Source organism: Spermophilus citellus (assembly GCF_964194105.1).
Source record: "Spermophilus citellus genome assembly, chromosome: 5".
NCBI classification, from domain to species: Eukaryota; Metazoa; Chordata; class Mammalia; order Rodentia; family Sciuridae; genus Spermophilus; species Spermophilus citellus.
Genome location: NC_138186.1, coordinates 158,128,204 through 158,146,947, shown reverse-complemented (window position 1 = coordinate 158,146,947; position 18,744 = coordinate 158,128,204). Strand labels below are relative to the sequence as shown.

Below are 18,744 nucleotides of genomic sequence, written 5' to 3'. Positions count from 1 at the left end.
AAGTTGCTAACAACTCAGGGAGACCCTGCCTCTAAATAAAATAAAAAATATGGCTGGGGATGCGGTTCAGTGGTCGAGTGCCCCTGAGTTCAGTCCCCAGTACCCCCCCCAAAAAGATTTTAAGATTAATGTTTTATGTTTTTTATTAATAAATTTTTTTGCACCAGAACTAACAATATGTATTTTAAATGTAAATATTTTATTTCTTACTTGTTGCTGTTAGTCATTTTCAAAGTTTAAAATGTGTGAGGAACCAAAGCAAAATTTCATAATCTTTAAACTAAAAAGTTGGCTAATAAGCAAAAAAGTAGGAAAACAGTAGTGGAAGTTTTACAAATTCCCACAACCACCTAGAAATTATTTTAGGAAAAGCATTTTACTATAAGCTTATAGACAGGGACTCTTGAAAAAGAAGAAGAATTAGTACCAGTTACCTTCTTGCTTTTCACCCTTTGGTCAGACTTGGTCACTGAGAGGAGCAAGACAAGTCAATCTACATAATTGAAACTGTCTGCTTGCGCAATACAGGTCAGGTTTTCTGTTTGTTTTTGGGTTTTTTCCTGGGTACCAAGGAGTCAGGTTTCAGGAAGTTAAGTCTAGTTTCCTCATGTCTTGCTGTCAGCAGATTGACTCAAAGGCAGAGCAAGCAAAAGGGACCTATATGTGCACAGCCCAGACAGAGCAGAATCGTCAGTCCAGTCCACTTTGTGTGCTCAAAATGTTCACAGCCCCCCCCACACAGCCCATAGCTGGCTCTCCAGTCCAGGATAGAATGAATTTAAAAGATGGTAGTAGACTTTAAAGTGGGAATGGTAATGAAGACTTTTAATTTATGAAGAAGATCTCAAACCAATAGGGAACTGGGCACTTGGTACAACTATTTAAAAATGGGATAGTGAAAGGGATTCAAATATGCAAAAAAAAAAAAAAAGGGAGGTCTCTGCAATGGATATGTAGGGGTTCCTGAGACTCCCACAATTGGGGTATTTGATTTAAAAGTATATTCATGGCATTGAGTCCAAAGCAAAAGAGCTGCCCCACTGTCGACCACAAATGAAACCTCATGGCCATCCACAATCCCTGTAACCCAGGACTCCTCAGATGTGCCACCTGTGATGGCAGAGGCAATGGAGCCCAGTGAATGGGATTTGGGAATTGGGTGTCTGTACCCAGGGGAGGGGTGTCATTCCCTGGGGACATTCCACATTTAAGTATCCCCATTTCCCACAGTTGGGACAGGGCTTGGAGAGGGGCCCCAGGGTTAGGGCAGGATTTTGCCCAGTGTCCATCTTGCCCACATTGGAAGCAGGGCCTTGGAAATATATTGGAGGGTCACATGAGGCCATGAACCATGAGGATATTAGAGGGTCAGGTGGGGTCATGAGCCATAGGGGCTTTCCTTGGGCTCTGGATGGAGGAGGCTGGGAGCTGATAGTTAGGTTTAAAAGGTTTCTGTGTTGTGGCCTCATCCTCCTGCTTGCTAAAAAAAATGAAAGCTGTATCTAAAAGTACTGAGGAGACTCAGGACCCTTCTGTGTCTCAGTTTCTTGCAGATGTCAGGTGCAGACCCGCTGATAAAGTTAAAATGTAGAAAGAGACTGCCACCAGGACTGTTGACATCCGAATTTGTATACTTGGTGACATCCTCAGAAGTTGGGCCAAAAATAGGGTGGGAATTTTCATCAGGTCCCGGGTAACTTCCTTTATCTTTTCCCAATTTACTTGGGTGTGAGAATTTTTGTCATTCCTTCAACAGACAAATGATCATGTATTGTAATCTTATAACCCTTATAAATTCTATTTCAATAATCATTCTATTTTAACAACTGTCCACATATATAAGATATTGGCTGTTGAGCCAGTGTATTCATGGCCGTCTCTCTAGTACATCGGGAGTGAGTATTTATAGGGTTATTTCTCTCATGACAAACAGGTTAAATCTTGTTTAATAGTTGAACAGTCTTAAATTCTAAGGACCAGTATGATTGGCTAGTTTAGGTTTCTACTATAGCCAGTATGCTTAAATCCAGTTATGTGGATGAGTGTAACATGAGTATCATTAATAAATATTGGGATGAATTTTCTAGTTCACATTGCCAGGTTCATTAAAGGTGGACTTGGGGAATGGGTCCACAGAAGTCTCTTCATACATTTTACTTACCTGGCAGCTCATGAAGCCTGAATGGCTGTAAACTCAGTAGTTGGAGGTTTACCTTCTTGTGACAGGTTTTTCATTTTCTGGATGACAGGTTTAGATTTTATCCTTTGAAATATGATTTAACTTACTATACCATGTTGTTCAGTAGCAATATGACTTTTAGTATCACAATTTGAGGAAATTTTAAAATATTTTTGTGAGATTAGCATGTGCATGTAGGGTTCTGTTTTCCCCTTTTATTTTATTAATATTGAAGAAAAGTTTGATATAAGTCAGAGTATCATTAGCCTTAAACTGTACATCGTAGTTTAATATAGTTCAAGTATTTTAATTATAAGAAGAGATTTATTATCTGTTTTATTTTATTTATTATCTCTAGTTGGCCAGGAAAGTTACTCATTAGGCATGTTAACACCAATATTATTGAGTTGGAAAGGGACTATAGTAAATGCAAGTTTAATTTTTGTTGGAAGTTAGTTTTCTAACTCGTTTGTTTTATAGGTAATAGTCTTATATTTTAAATGTAACTTAAGTTATATATTAGAATGGATATTTGTTTAAGGCATAAACAAATAATAGCTGTAGTGTTTGTAGTAAAAATACAACATAAAACTAACAAAAATTTAAAAAGTAATTATTAATAGCTATTAATTAAGGAATATAATTTTATAAAATTGATCTCCCTATATATACAGTATTTTTTGTTTTAGTGACTATGGTAAGTTACATATAAAAACTTATGTTTTGAAACTAACTTTGTATGAACTAGGATGATTAACTTAATTTGGAATGAGGTAAGAGAGTTTTAACTTAGGAAAAGTGGCTTTTGTAAAGGACATGAAAGATATAAATAGATACCTTTTTAAAGTAGTAAATATACATGTTTAATGAGCATAGGAAAGTTATTTTGTCCCTTGCCATAAGCAAAAAATGAAATAGGAGAATGAATAGCCATTTATTTACTAATTTATGAAAAATTATTTATTATTATTATTAAAACTAATGTTGACCTAAGCATGGGGAATCAGTACCTTAAACATTGATGGCTAAAAGTAAGTCAATAGTATTGTTTAGGACAGTGATCTAATGAATTATTTAGGAGAATTTAGAATTTTGTATGGTCTCAACTTAGCAATGACATCTCAAGGGACTTATGTTAAAATAATCTTATGTATAAAGATACAGTTGTATGAATATCTTTCCCCCTTTTTTATGAATATCTTTAATAATTTTATTTAAGGTAGTAAGATCAACTTAAATAATTATGTAAAACTTATAATGATTTTACAAATTTTAAAAACATAAATATGTGTTGTAGGGTATTACCTTAATTTTAATTATGTTTGAGAAAGAGCTTACTGTGTTAAGCTCCTTATTGAGATAAGCTATTGGCTGTTGAGCCAGTTTGTTCATGAAATATACTGTCTCTCTAGTATATTGGGGGTGACTATTTCTAGGGTTATTTCTCTCATGACAAACAGGTTAAATCTTGTTTAGTAGGTGAACTGAAGACAGGAGCTCCAAGTAAGGCCCTGTTTTAATGTCTTGGAGGCTCCCAAATCCTGCTCACAACTCAGAGGGGGAGTAAAATTTCTACCCAGTATGTTTACTCCTCCTGGGGCCAAGACTAGCATTTCAGTCCTTTTTTTTTTTTTTTTCTTCTTCTATGCTCTTTTTATTTGATCTCTATTTAAGCTGCAGGGTATCATCTAAGAATTTATCAGAGCCATATGTCAACTTTTGTAATTTCCTCTGAATGTCTGGGACCAACTGAATGACAAATTTATCTTTTAAAAATGAATGGCCATCTATAGATTCAGGATTTAGGATGCTATGTATTGTCTCATTGAGTCTTTCCATAAAAACAGCAGGAATTCCCTGAAGGCCTACTATAATTATTTTACAGGCATCCTGTTCATCATTTGGATCCCAGTTTGTTTTGGGAATTTGCTTGTGCTCTAGATAATAATTAGACTTGTTTGTGCTGTTGGGGCATGGGCAAGTGCAATGTTTTTTGTTCCTTTGACAAATAGTCATTTCCCTATTGGTATGGGGTTGGTCTAGGTGGAAGTTTTTGGATTTTTGGTGTCTTGACTTTCGTAAAATGATATAAATGTACTATTCCTGACCTATCATGACTGTTATATGAAATTAGTACATATATGCTACAAAAAGTTATTCTGGCTGTATAATAAAGTAGATGCTGCTCTCTAAAATTGTCTCTGGAGTGGATACTTTGTGTCCTTAAGCTCCCCACAGATGATGTTGGAGGGCTAAGATTCCCAGGAAACATGATTTTATTGTTATATAAAGTATGTATATTTATGTGTACAGCAAACAGTTTAAAAAGTCATATATTAGATGTCAACAGTAGTTAACTATGGACAGTGGAATCCTATGGGGTTTATATGTATGTCTCCTATTAATTTCTGTAACCATGGGTCTTTTGGATAAAGATAGGTAAGTTGTTTTAATCTTGAAATTAATTTTAGTTTCTCATTAGAATTTCAGCCTATAAACTTTGGTATGTAATTTGGTGTGTGTGGGGGTAACATAAATAAGTTGATCCTTAGGATTATAGCTGTCTCAAGGAATCCACAAGCTAGGACCCGAAACAATAGTTCCCCTAGTACAATATCCTCTACCCCAGAGAGTAAGGCAACTTAGAGGCTTTCTAGGAATAACTGGACACTGCAGGCTTTGGATTCCAGAATATGGGGAATTAGCTAAGTCTCTTTACAGCCTCCTTAAAGAAACTTTACACCAAGGAACAACTGCCATATGGGAGCCAGAACATATTAAAGCCCTTAAGGCATTAAAAGGGGACTTGTTTTAAGTTCTTGCCCTCACATTACCTACTGAACAAAAATTTAAACTTGCCGCAGTCTCGGCTGGGCACAGAATCACGAGCCACCACACAGCTTTGTAGATTCAAACAGCAATTCTTTATTCCCGAACTCACACCGGCCTCCACACACGCTCTGGGACAATCCCAGTTCTCCTGCAGCCCAAATCACCTCCTCCACGAGGCTTTTCTTCCCATATACTTTCAGAATCTCACGAGAGCTCAACGAGAGCTCAGGCAGCAGGAACGCCCTAATCCCGGCAGCAATAATCTTCAACCTCCAACTTCCCTAAAACCCAAGGTCTTAAACTGGGAACGCCCTAAACCCAAGGACCGGGATACTTCCTCAAACCTGATCAGCTCTAAACCCGGATCCGCCTTGGTCTTTGAGCAAGGTCACCTTACATGCAATGTCAACAGCGAAATTAACATGGGGTACGCTGGCAAGGAAATTTCCTACTTGGTAATGGCCCTCAGCATAAACTGTTGTCACTGAGAGAGGATGAATAACCCTGGGAGCGGTCACAAGAAAGAGGGGACCTGATCAACAGCCAGTAGCTTATCTCAGTAAGGAGACTGACATATTGTTTGCAAGTGGTTGCAGCAGTTGCCCTGCTAGTCCCTGAGGCAACCAAAAGCACCCTGGAAAGAGACCTCACTGTCTACACCTCCACTTGTCACCAGCCAGCCAGGGACTAGGTGTAGGCTGTTGCACTGTAGCCTCCTGAGGGGATAGGTCTGGAATTTCAAACTCCCTGTTGAAAGAAAAGTGACCACAACCAAGAGATCTTTATTGCAGCAGTGAGAGAGAGAGAGAGAGAGAGAGAGAGAGAGAGAGAGAGAGAGAGAGGGGAGAGAGGAGAGAGAAGCTAGAGAAGAAAGAGAGAGTGAAAGCAAGAGCAAGAGAGATCAAGACATAGGGGCCCAGCAGGAGGGAGTTTTTATAGCCAAAATCTAATGGGCTCTCTGGTTCTGCAAGTGATTGGATCATATGGTAGTGCCATCATCTGCCTTCAGGCAAACGGGGCAGGTGCTGGATGTGGGTTCCCTTGCACCAGACAGGTGGGGGTCCAGTGTTCAGCCTTGAGTGGGGTTGAGTGTTCAGACTTGATGCAAACAGGAGATAAAAGGACCAGACAGAGGGGGTTTGAGTGCCCTGGTTATCCTGCAGCTAATGTTTGTTCACCCTGCCCTCCAAACAACTTAGTTCAGCCTGCCTTGCACCTAATACCTGTAGCACCCCCTCAAGGACTGATCACCTGATGCAGATGAACCTCCCTCCCAAGCTCTGCCTAAGATCCCACACAGCATCTGAGATGGGTGTGACATGCCAAGATGACAATCAATCTGCTGACCAGAAGACTCCACCCTTGAAACCTTATCCCTGCTTTTGATGTCCCTGTTATAAATAAACCAAAATAGGGTTCATTCTCTCACTCTTCTTCCCAGTGTGGAAGCAGGACCCTTAAGGTCGCAGAGTCATCCCACCCCCGATTCCAAAATTATTTCTGTGTCACGTGACTTTTCGTTGTATTTTGCAGTCAGCTCACTACACGTATGGGAGGGAACACAGCATATCTTGCCTGCGCAGGTTGCCGGCGAGATTTCGCACCTGGGACAGGGACTTTCTCATTGCATGGGTTCAAGGTGAATGGTGAGATCTAACAGGTGAGGTCCGACCTCTCTCATAGGTAAATCCTGCTTATGGTATAGATATTGTGGGGGGGGTTTAATTGTGGATTTCCTGTATAATGGATTGAAGAATTATTGAATGGAAATGTTTGGGAAGAGAATTTTGTGGATATATTGTATTGTGGATCGTAGTGTTATGGATAGAAATATTTTGAACAGGGTTAGCATGGAAATTCAGTGCTCCATGGATTAGTTTTTGAGAGTAAGAGGAGAGGGGAAAGATTTCTTTTACTGTGAGACATTAAGCATGAGGAATTCTCCATTTGGGAGAAACAATTTTACAAAAAAGCAAGCAAATAAAATAAAGAGACTCTTTTTCTACTGCTTTCGGGAATGTGCAGGCAATTTGAACTGGGCTGGCAGAACCCGCTGACCCTCTCGCTGCATCCTTGCGGATTGCTGCGACCAATAACCTCACCTAGAGCTATAACCCGGCTGAGCTTTATTTATGCAGATTCGGTACTCTAAGACAGGAGCCGGGCTCTAACCCGCTGATTCCTACCGGGTCCACCCAAGTACAGATCCGCCACCAGCAATGTTTTTGCTCCTTAGACACCTAGCTTGGGCGCGGTGGCTCTGGGAACTGCTAGCTGGAATTACCTTTGAGTTGGAGAAGATTTGTGGTGTGCACCGTTTCGCGGGAGCTTGGGCGCCTGCTCGCGAGCGGGAGGGACACAGGCATGGCTGCTGTTCCCGCCCAAGGCTCTGGGGCGAGAACAAAACGCCCGCCGGCGGGAACCCCCGCGCAATGCTGCCATTGGTTCGGAGCGGTGAGATGCAAGCGGGTTGGGCACCGTGTGGGCGACGGGGGAAGCTCTGGGAGTGGGCGGCGGCTGGCGGAGCACTTGCCCCAGCCTTAGGAACCAGGCGCCGCGCACAGCGGCACAGCAGCGGACGTGGTGGCTCGCTAACAGGCATCCAAAGAAGGCTGCCAAGGCTCCGGGGAAGCTGCCGCTCTCCGCCCTGCGGAGTCCAACCAGGACTACTTCAGAGGGACGGCACGGAGGGCACTCAGGAGGGGACCACAGGAGGAGTGGGAACCCCGGGACTGCACTCCCACCTCCCGCACTTTCGTGCACTTCTGTTTGGTCCTTCCCGCTGTCTCTCTGGTGGGGCTTCGCCTCCCCATCTTTGCTAATCCGCATCTCACCCTCTCTCCACACAGACATCCAGCAGTTTCTGCTCCTTAAAGAGAAGCGCCCAACTCCGGAGCCTGAATTCCTAACTACTAACCCCAAGCATTTTGTCCTTATAGTCAAGAGTCCAGACAGGCAAACTTCTGCATCCTCAATAAGAGTCTTATGCTTAACCTTTAGAGACTGCCCCCTTTTCTCCAAAGTTATGCTACCAAGAAAGAGATGCAGAAGAATTATTCCATTGATGAAAGTTGTTCTGTTTATATTTTAACTTTCCTTTCAGGGATTTTAGAGGTAAATTTGACCCAAAATTCTCATTCTTCTGATTTCTAAGAATATAAATACAAAAAATGAATAAATATATGCATAGTAATTCTATTTTAACTACATTACATATGTCAAGGTTTACACAGATAAGAGTGCACTCTAAAAATTTAAAGAGTGCTCTGATAATATTCAAACTGAGATCTAAAAAGATCCAAATACTTTTTAAATCGTGATTTAATAATATTCAATTCAAATTAGGTAATTATATAAGAATAAACTGTATAAACATATATTTTTACTTGCTTAAATAATCTATAATCTTTAATACATAAGATATTTAACATATGTATATATTTGCTTCTAACCCTTTTTCCTCAACAGGAAAAATGTAATTTTTTTTAAATCATGAGTTTACCTGATGCTCTGCCTTTTATAGTTAGAGATATTCAAGATAAATACAATTTATTATATAAGTGCTTATTCCAATCGATACTATTTAAATTATAAGGTTAAGATGCAATCATCAAGTAATCTTAACTGCCAAATGTTTTTTTTCTTTTTTTTATTGGTTGTTCACAACATTACAAAGCTCTTGACATATCATATTTCATACATTAGATTGAAGTGGGTTATGAACCTCCAATTTTACCCCAAATGCAGATTGCAGAATCACGTCGGTTACACATCCACAATTTTACATAATGCCCTAATAGTAATTGTTGTATTCTGCTACCTTTTGCCAAATGTTATTGAAGTTTTCATAAGATGCTAAACAGAGGGCTGGGGCTGTAGCTCAGTGGTAGAGAGCTTGCCTGACAAGTGTGAGGCACTGGGTTCAATCCTCAGCACCACATAAAAATGAATAAATAAAATAAAGTTAAGCAAAAAAAAGTGGATAACAATTACATTAAAAAAAGAAAAAGAAGCCAAACATATGATTCTGTGAACAACATGTCCAAAAAGTTTTGGCTACAATTCTATTAAAATATTTTTAATTATGAAAATATAATAATTTGTTTAGATTCTAAGATTTACAGAAATTGTTCCCAAGCATAATCAAGAGGAAGAATTCTGGAAGGAGAAAAAGAAATGCTTCTACAAAGAAGAAACAAAAATTGGAGAGTCCTAAAAGAAAGAAAGAAAACATTTCTGGGTAAAAAGAGTCTTTATGTATTCAAGACTTTATGGATAAAAAAATTTTCCTCAGGCTGGGGATATAGCTCAGTTGGCAGAGTGCTTGCCTCACATGCACAAAACCCTGGGTTCAATCCCCAGCACCACAAAAAAAAAAAAAAAAAAAAAAAAAGGTTTTCCTCAAAAGAAAAATCTTTATATGATTATCTAGACAGGTGATATAAATGGTTAAAATAATTGAAAAAACAAACTTATGTATGACTAAATTGGCTAGAGATATATGAAACAATCAATTTCAGAATATTTCAGGCTTTTCCCTAATTATGCTAATATTATGCTGAAATAAACCAAGATTTTACCCATATATTGAGATGACAAAAACTTATCGAAACATTAGTCTATTCTCATTCCAATAAAATCATTATTTATGCCTAGTAATTTTTACTATTTAAACAAAGGAATAATTTTTAATAAATTAAGATTCGTGCATCTTTGATTAGATGGTAAACGTTTTCAAATAACACGTTAAGTTCAAATTTTAAAACTTCTCCACAAAAGCTAAATTTGATTGATATAAAAACATCAATAATTATGATAATTATATCAATTCTATCTCTGTTTTCTAAAAATATGTCTTTTAAAGTATAAGATTTAAGAGAACATTTTAACAGAAGTGGTTTCCTTCAAACTAAAGCTATATGTTAATTCTAAATTATAAAAATTACAAATTTTATTATAAATTCATTTATATTGTTAAGGGTTATCTAACTGGACCTATTATTAATAAGATATATTGTAAAATTTGTATGTTATTCCCTATACTGGAAAGTAAACTTGGTTATATTTTTAAAGGACAATTGAGAGACACTGACTTGTTTAGCTGGTAGCATTTAAAGATACAAAGATATTTTAAGACCTTCTCTTATGAAGGAATTAAAAGTTTTCTTAATTTGTCCATTTTATATTTTAGATTTAACATTAAACTGGCTTTTCTAATATAGTAATTAGTTCCCCTTTCTCTGATGCCACAAGTCTGGGGCCCAGGTCATGAGGTGGGGCCCCTTGTGTGCTTCCTGGGTCTGAACCCTGAATGTGATGTAAGAGGTGGCAGACCAGCAGCCACTCATCAAGAAACCAGGGTAGAGAGCCCCAGACTCACTTCACAGTACTGCAAAAGAAAATTTAAAAAATTATTTCTGCAAGTCTCAATCTTGCTGAGATGGCATTTCATGTCCGACTGTGGGAACAGTTCCTAAAGGAGAAGGTGCTCTTGCTTGCTTTCAGTGTTTTGTTTTGGGTTTTTTGTTTTTGTTTGTTTGTTTGTTTTTCTTTTTCCTCAGGTTGCAGACCAGGAGCCACTCATCAACAAGCTCCTTCACCAGCAGTCTTCTCAGACTCAGGTAATCATTACTCTCATCCTCACACTGGCCTGAAATGTGTATCTGAAGTTCTTTAAATGGTGCTTACCTGGTGGTTGCAGGATGTTTAAATGATTGCATCTCAAGATAACATTGAAAGTCACCAAAGGAAACTTTAAGAGGTTAATCATGGCCAGGCACTTGTGGCACATGCCTGTGATCCAGCTTCTTGGAGGCTGAAGCAGGAGGATCCCATGTTCCAGGCTGGCCTGGACGATTTGGCCATCTCCTGTCTCAAATTTTAAAAAAATTTAAGAAGCAGGGATGCGCCCCTGGATTCAATGCTCAGAGTACCTCAAAAGAAAAAGAAAAGAAAAAAAGGGCACAGTAGAGCTGGCATTTCCTGACTGTGGAAACTTTTCCTAAAGAAGTTGCTTTTGCTTTCAGAGAGTTTTTCCTGAAGGTTTTAGGCTGGGACAGAGAATCTACTAAAAACTCTGATTGATGGCCGGCTACCTAACAACTGCCTTCAACCACGTTTATTTCTGATGGGACTTCATTGGAGGCCCGAAGTTCTTTGGTCTTTTCAGAATAAAAGGGATGAGCCCGAAGTTGGTGTTGGAGATGGTTAAAGGCCCTTGCTCAAATCTGGAGAGGAGGAAGGAAAGAGGATGAGGCTGGAGGCCCCAAATCGATCCTTTGCATGAGGTCCACCTTATCCAAGTAGCGGCTGGGAGGGCGAAGCCCTGGGGAGTCTCTGGCGACTTCGCAGGAAGAGTGACAGAAGTGTGTAGGAGAAACACATTGTCGCTTACCTCACCTTCGAGGGCAAATAGCGAGCCGGGCAAGGGAGCAGTGAGTCCTCAAACTGTAGCCTCTGCGCCAGGGCTCCTTACCTGGGCAGGTGCGGTGGGCGCTGCCCTCATTCTAGGCGTCCTGGCTCAGCTCTCGCCTTCCTTTATTTGGCGGCACAGGCTGGTGAGTTGGGGGATCCAATTTAAGGGGACGCCTCCTTCTTCCCCTCAGCCCCCAGACTTTGTCTGCAGGCTCTGTCCCGTGGCAGGTTCTGCACCCTGCGCCTGTGGCGGAAAAGAGAAAGAAAAGTAAGGGCAGGGGGATGCCAGGGAGCCAGATGGCAGGAGAGCCAGAGGTGGCTCCTGTAGGTCCTCAGTGCCACCTCCGTCCTCAGAAGCAGGGCCACTGCCCCTCTCTTCTGGGGCCCAGGAGCAGGAAAGGGCCATTATGAAAGGGTTTCCTTTTCCCGCTGCAGATGGCATTTACTTCTGTGTTGAGCATTTCCAGTGAGGAATCGCCAAGAACTGCATGCAGCCCCTTTGCCCAGCACAGATGCCTCTATCCCAGGTCCAGTGGCTTTCAAGTTCATGTGATATCTACTTTTTAGAATTTTCTTTTAAAGGAAAAGAAAGGTAGGGGAGGTGTCTCAGGAAAATCAAGGGTAGAGTAGAAGAAAGAGACCAGGGGAGAGAGCAGAGGAGAGGAGAGAGAGAATTTCCATGTCAATGATATAGTTGTAAATAGAATTCAACATCACATTGAAAATTCACACACAATGATCAAGTTAGTTTTATTCCAGAGATACAAGATTGGTTCAGCATATGTGAATCAGTAAATGTAATATACCACAAACTTAGAATCAAAGATAAAAATCACATGAGCATATCCACACCTACAGGAAAATATACTTTTTTTTAAGAAAGAGTGAGAGAGAGAGAGAATTTTTTTTTCTGTTCTTTTTTTTAAAAAAAATTATTGTTGGTTGTTCAAAACATTACATAGTTCTTGACATATCATATTTCACACATTGATTCAAGAATTTTTTAATATTTATTTATTTATTTATTTTAGTTCTCGGGGGGGACACAACATCTTTGTTTGTATGTGGTGCTGAGGATGGAACCTGGGCTGCACGCATGCCAGGCAAGCGCGCTACCACTTGAGCCACCTCCCCAGCCCTGGAAAATATACTTGAAAAGCAACAGGAGTATGAATTAGTCATAAAACATCCCTAATGTTAGTGTATGTTACTAATAATCCGACTGAAATTGTCAACAGGAACAGTGACAGTGATTTGAATTTACTGTAGGGCTGGGGATGTTGCTCAGTGCTGTGATGCCTGTCTAGCATGTACAGGGATCCTCTTGACATACTTCCTCATTAAGCTGACCCAAAGGGACTATGGTTTACTCTCTTGGACTGCTTCCTGTCCCCACACCAGTGTGCATAATGGCACTAGCTTCTAATCATCTCAACATTTACACTATTTTTCCCACCAGATCTACTAGCAATATTTCTTCAGGGGTGTGTTTAATGTCATCTGCTAACATGTTTTCTCAACCTCTCCCAGATCTATGAACCTATATTTACAAAAGGCTCTGGCTACAGAAGAATTCCACCAGATGTGGACAGAATGTGGTCTCTCTGACTCCCACACTGGGATGATTGGCTTTTTAAAGAAAGGGAAGCCTTTCTTTGCCTTTGACTCCCTGGGAGAACCATTTATACAACATAGGTGCTCAGTATATGTTAAGGAACTATTTAGTAAACTAACAACAGAAATTTCCCCAAATCATGAAAATTATATGCACATTCAGATTCTCGATTTATTTGTGTTCTCTTTCTCTCTCTCTCTCTCTCTCTCTCTCTCTCTCTCTCTGTGTGTGTGTGTGTGTGTGTGTGTATTGTTTCGCTTTTTGGTACTAGGGTACTAGGTATAGAACCCAGAAATGCTTAATACTTGATGCCTAACCCCTGTCCTTTTTAAAAAAAGTATTTATTTTTTAGTTACATGTGGACTCAATATCTTTATTTTTATATGGATCCTCAGATCCAACCCAGTGCCACACGCAGGTGATTGCTAGGTGAGCAATGTACTTCTGAGCCACAACCACAGCCTGCCAGTCCTTTTTAATTTTTTTGTTTGTTTGTTTGAGACAGGTTCCACTAAGTTGCTCACACCCTCCCTGAGTTGCTGAGGCCAACTCTGCAGTCCTCCTTCCTAGGGTTCCTTAGCCACTAGGATTACAGGTGTGTGCCACCATGCCCAGCTTGGGGTTATGTTTTTGTTTGTTCGTGTGTTTGTTTTGCTTTGTTGAGTCATTTATATATTCCGGATATCAGTCCCCTGTCAGAGGAACAGCTAAGGAAGGTTTTGTCCATTGTGTAGGCTGTCGCTTCACACTTTCTATCCTTTCCTTTGCTGTCCAAGGCTTTTTAATTTGATGGCCTCACATTTACTGCCTCTTGATCTTCTTAAGACCCTAAAGGGGAAGGGTCTTGTTAAGGAAGTAATTGCCTGCACATATTGGATAGAGTGTTGGCCCCATGTATTCTTTTAACAGTTGCAAGGTTCTGGTCTCTTTCCACAGTCTTTGAGGAGTGGTCCCCTGAGCAGGGCTCCGGTCCTGGGGAGGGAGGGCTCGGATCCTGGGGAGGGAGGGCTCGGATCCTGGGGAGGGAGGGCTGGGCGCTTTCCAGAGGAGCGGGGCGGGGCCGCGGCATTGCTGGAGTTTGCTCAGCCAGGCAGGTGGTGGCAGAGAAGCGCGATGGAGCCCAGACGACCCCAGACCTAAGGAGGCGGCAACCGGAGCCCCGGAGACGCGGATCCCGAGGAACCCTCCGACAGACAGCCCCACGCAAAAGTCGGCGCGGGCGCGTCCAGGGCGAGCGCGTCCGGGGGCAAGCATCAAAAGTCCAGGCGAGGGGCTGGGGATGTGGCTCAAGCGGTAGCGCGCTCGCCTGGCATGCGTGCGGCCCGGGTTGGATCCTCAGCACCACATACCAACAAAAATGTTGTGTCCGCCGAAAACAAAAATAAATAAATAAACATTTAAAAAAAAAAAAAAAGTCCAGGCGAGCGCGTCCGGGGCGAGCGCATCCGGGGAGGGTCAAAAGTCGGGGCGAGGGAGTCCTGGGCGAGCCAGTCCCAGGCCAGCAGGGAGGCTGTGCTGGGAGCTGCGGCGGGCGGAAGGAAGCAAAGGGAGGGGCGGGGAGCGGGCGGCGAGCGGGGCTTTGCGTTTTCAAACGCCGGGAGAGAACTGGGGCGAGGGGACGCGTGGAGAGCGTGGTGGACTGGCGACAAGTGACGGTGAGTAGGGCGAGGGCAGAGCAAGCCCGGTGCGGCCAGGCCCAGCGGATCGGGCTGCGGGATTCGCAGCTTCCTCAGGTGCCCGGCAGCTCCTCAGCCTGTGTCTGGAGGCCGGGCCGCGGGCTTGCGAAGGAGCGTGAACGCGAGGTGGGGGTGGGCGCTGGCGAGCACGGGAACAGGGAAAAGCCCCCACCTTCCGACAGGAAAAGGGGTGCAGCGGAAGCTGAGGGCCTGGCCGCTGGGCCCAGAGGCTTGCAGGAGGGTTGGCGGGGCAGGGCCGTCCCCTGGGTTTGGATTCTTCTTTGCGCACCGGGTCGTCAGCTGATTCACTGTCTTCATGGCCTGACGTTCTATCCTCAAAGCTGGAAGCGCTGCTTTCTAGGCACTCTAACGTGTTGGTGCTGTCCCCTGGGAACTTTTAATTGGATTCCTTGTCTCATTCATTTACAGCTAATCTGATTGGTTTTTTTCAATATCGCCATTTCTTTATCAACATGGTCTTTCGTCTGCATTTTTTTCTCTTATTCAGTTGTTAGATCTTCTTTTAGATCATTGGACATTTTAATAATTACTTTTTCATAATCTTTATCTGGAAATTCATCCACTTCCATATCTGTGGGATCCTTTGTTGGAGGATTGTAAATGGGGGAGGGGGGATTTTTTGCTTGTTTCCTCATATTTTCTGAGATCTCGGACTTTCACACCAAATGAGATGGATTTTCTTTCCTCTTTTATATATGCGTCCCTTTGTCTGTAGTTATCCTTTTGTTGGTATATTTCTGTTTCTGATATATGAGTAGATGTCCAGGAGTGGGACCTAAGATCTCCTCTGGTTGTTCCTCCTTGGGGCTTGGTTGTTAGTTTCAGAGTTTTGTGGTTTATATTTTATTTGTTTGTTTACTTGCTTTTAATATTTTTATAGTAGATGAACATGATGCCTTTATTTTATATTTCTGTGATGCTAAGGGTTGAACCCAGTGTCTCACAGGGTGCTAGGCAAGTGCTCTACCAAACTGAACTGTAACCTCAGCCCCATAGTTTCATATTTTTATCTCCCCAGTTCTATGTGTTGAAGTTTTGTTGAGGCTTAGATGAGGCTCATGTATGGGGTAAGATTCACTATTTATTTGCTGAGTTGTGAGTATTGCTTGGCAGCAGGATCTCTACTCTTTGAACTTGAAGTGTCCCAATCACTTTCCAGCCCAGCTTAGAAGAAGAGGGGAGCCAGGAATTGCTCTAATGTTAACAACAGATGTACAGCCTTAATATTAATGCCCAGTGTCTACTTTGACATCTACAACACTAACTGCCAACACTTTTTTAATATTTATTTTTTTAATTGTAGAAGGACACAATACCTTTATTTTGATGATTTACTCCTATGTAGTGCTGAGGATATAAACCAGTGACTCTTACTTGACAGGCAAATGCTCTACCACTGAGACACCACCTCAGCCCCTGCCAACACTTGCATGGAATGGTGATTCAATTTGATCATGTTAAATAACTTTTTAGTGGACAGTTGAATTTAGTTTGCTGATTGATATTTTGTTCAGGATTTTTGCATCTTTATTCATCAAGAATATTAGCTGTGGATTAGTTTTATGTGTGTTGTCAGGTTTGGGGATCATGGTAATGCTGGCTTTATCAAATGTATTTGGAAGAATTTATTTCTCTTCCATTTTGGGGAATAACTTAAGGAGAACTAGACACTGTTCTTCAAATATTTGGTACAACTTAGCAGTAAAGCTCTCTTGTATTGGTATTTTCTTTCCTGGAAGGCTATTACTACTGATTCAATCTTGTCACTTCTTATTGGTCAGCTCAGTTTTTTTTTTTTCTTCATGATTCAACCTGGATAAGATATATATGTGTAAGTGTTCAGGAATTTGTTCATTTATTCTAGGTTACCAAATTTTTGCAAATAATAACAAACATGGATATCTTTGTTCCGAATAATCTCGAATGACCCTTTGTATTTCTGTGATGACACTTGCAATGACCCCCTTCTCTTGTCTGAATTTGAGTCTTCTCTCTCCTTTGCCTAATTAGTCCAGCTAAGGTTTATCACTTGTGTTTAGTTCTTTGAAGAACTCCTTATTCTATTACTCTCTTGTGCTTCTTTTTGTCTCTAATTCATTTATTTGTGCTCTGTTCTGATCTTATTATTTCTTCCTTTCTGCTAATATTGGTTCTGGGTTTGGGTACCAGACATTTTCTAATACACTTGATCAATAAGAGTCTCCCAGGCTTTCTTATAAAGCACAGGGGACTGGGCATTTCACTGGCTTTTCTATTACATCTAACCTGGCACATACACTTTTCTGAGCCACAAAGCACATATTTCGGATTCCTTCCTCTACTGCCTTTCTTTGAACTTATGGATTTTTCCATTTCTTTTAGGGTAGGATATCAATTGCAACCTGAAAAAAGGAAATCTCCTGGAATACTAGTGTCATCTAACACTCAAGCTAAAAGCTATGAACCATAATTATGAACTCTTTCTCATGCAGCTGTGATCCCATCCTCATTGTGCCCACCATGACTCAGCATACACAGTCTCTTCTCCTGCATCTGATCATCCTCTGCCAGGCAGGCCTTTCCCTCACAGCAGGCCTGGCACCTCCATTGCAAGGTGATGTGCTGCTGGGTGTAGGCATTGTTCAAAGGGCAGAGGGGAAGTGGGCCATGTCCTGGGACATGAGGTTGCTGTCCCCTCCTCCTCGAAGTAGGGGAACATTCCCACCTTAATCAGGTGGAGCACACAGCTTGGGAAGGGTCATTCTTGCTCTGCCAGCTCAGCCCTTCAGAGGGATGGGGAGCGGGTGCCTAAAGGGTCCTTTCTCACCAGCCCAACCCTTACTCGCCTTTTCCTTCATAGGGACTCACTCCCTTTGCTATGATTTCACCATCAATTCTAAGCCAGCACCTGGACAGCAATGGTGTACAGTCCAAGGCCAGGTGGACCAGAAGAATTTTCTCTCCTATGACTGTGGCCTGGACAAGGTCAAATCCATGAGTGCCCTGGGAGGGAAAGTGAATGCCACAATCACCTGGGAAGAGCAAAACACCATGCTGAGAGAAATGGGGGATATGCTAAAACAGAAACTGGCTGACATTAAAGCAGAAAATGGCATGGCCAGGGGTAAGTAAGGATGGTCCAGGAGCATGAGAGAGCAGACTGTGGGTGTAGAGATATTGATTGTATCCAAGTTAAAAAAAAAAGGATGTTTTTCACGCTAAAAAACCCACACAAGACTGGTTTGGGGGAGAAAACCAGCCAAATTAGGAGGCCAGGGAAGGTGGTACAGGATGGACAAAGGATTTGTTAAGCATGGAGGCTGATCTCTCTCTGATGGGTGCAGCTCTCGAGACCCTGGAGGGGAGGATGACTTGTCAGCATAAATCCAGTGGATGCACCAGTGGCTCCTGGCAGTTTGGATTCAATGGACGAATGTGGCTTCGCTTTGACTCAGACAAGAGAAGCTGGACAGAGGTTCATCCTGGGTCCAACTGGATGAAAGAAAAGTGGGAAAATGACAGGGAAGTGTCCGAATTCTTACACAAGACCTCAATGGGTGACTGTAGAAACTGGCTTGAGAAGTTCTTGGTGGAATGGGAACCAGAGCTGGAGCCAACAGGTAACTGGCAGGAGGGGGAGGAAGTGGGAGCTGCCTTCACATGAGATGCTGCTACCTGTATATGTGTGTGTGTGTGTGTGTGTGTGTGTGTGTGTGTGTGTGTGTGCCTGTGTGTGTGAGAGAAAGACACATCATCCACCTTGAGTCAGACCTGGGTTAACAGCCAAAGGTATAGTCTTCCCATCTTTTCCCTTCTCACCCCCTAATGCCTCTTCCTCAATGCACATGCTTTGGTCTGCATTTGCTCATCTCTTTTTGGAAATTCTTGTGAATCACTTCACATGTCAGCTCCTGAGACCCTTCTCCACCACCATCCTCATGGGTCACCTCATATTCTGCCACCAGAAGGATGGGAGTTGTATGTCACCCAGGCTTTCCCCTTTATCTATGTGAGCTTCTTAAGGTCAG

The 18,744-nt window shown here is 42.0% G+C and overlaps 1 protein-coding gene and 1 long non-coding RNA gene across 2 annotated transcripts in view; one reads left to right on the top strand and one right to left on the bottom strand.

Moving 5' to 3' along the window:
* Positions 1-10,893: 10,893 nt before the first annotated feature.
* Positions 10,894-18,744, bottom strand: part of LOC308650088 — a 60,955-nt gene continuing 53,104 nt past the window's right edge. Inside the window, exon 3 of the long non-coding RNA XR_014022242.1 lies at positions 10,894-11,669. This is a non-coding gene — a long non-coding RNA (uncharacterized lncRNA). The remainder of the gene's footprint in view (positions 11,670-18,744) is intronic.
* Positions 14,654-18,744, top strand: part of LOC308650085 (UL16-binding protein 2-like) — a 238,767-nt gene continuing 234,676 nt past the window's right edge. The window contains exons 1-4 of the mRNA XM_081296026.1: positions 14,654-14,842; positions 17,099-17,330; positions 17,577-17,840; positions 18,061-18,336. Coding sequence (XP_081152152.1) covers positions 17,189-17,330; positions 17,577-17,840; positions 18,061-18,336 — 682 coding nt within the window. The 5' untranslated portion in view covers positions 14,654-14,842; positions 17,099-17,188. The remainder of the gene's footprint in view (positions 14,843-17,098; positions 17,331-17,576; positions 17,841-18,060; positions 18,337-18,744) is intronic.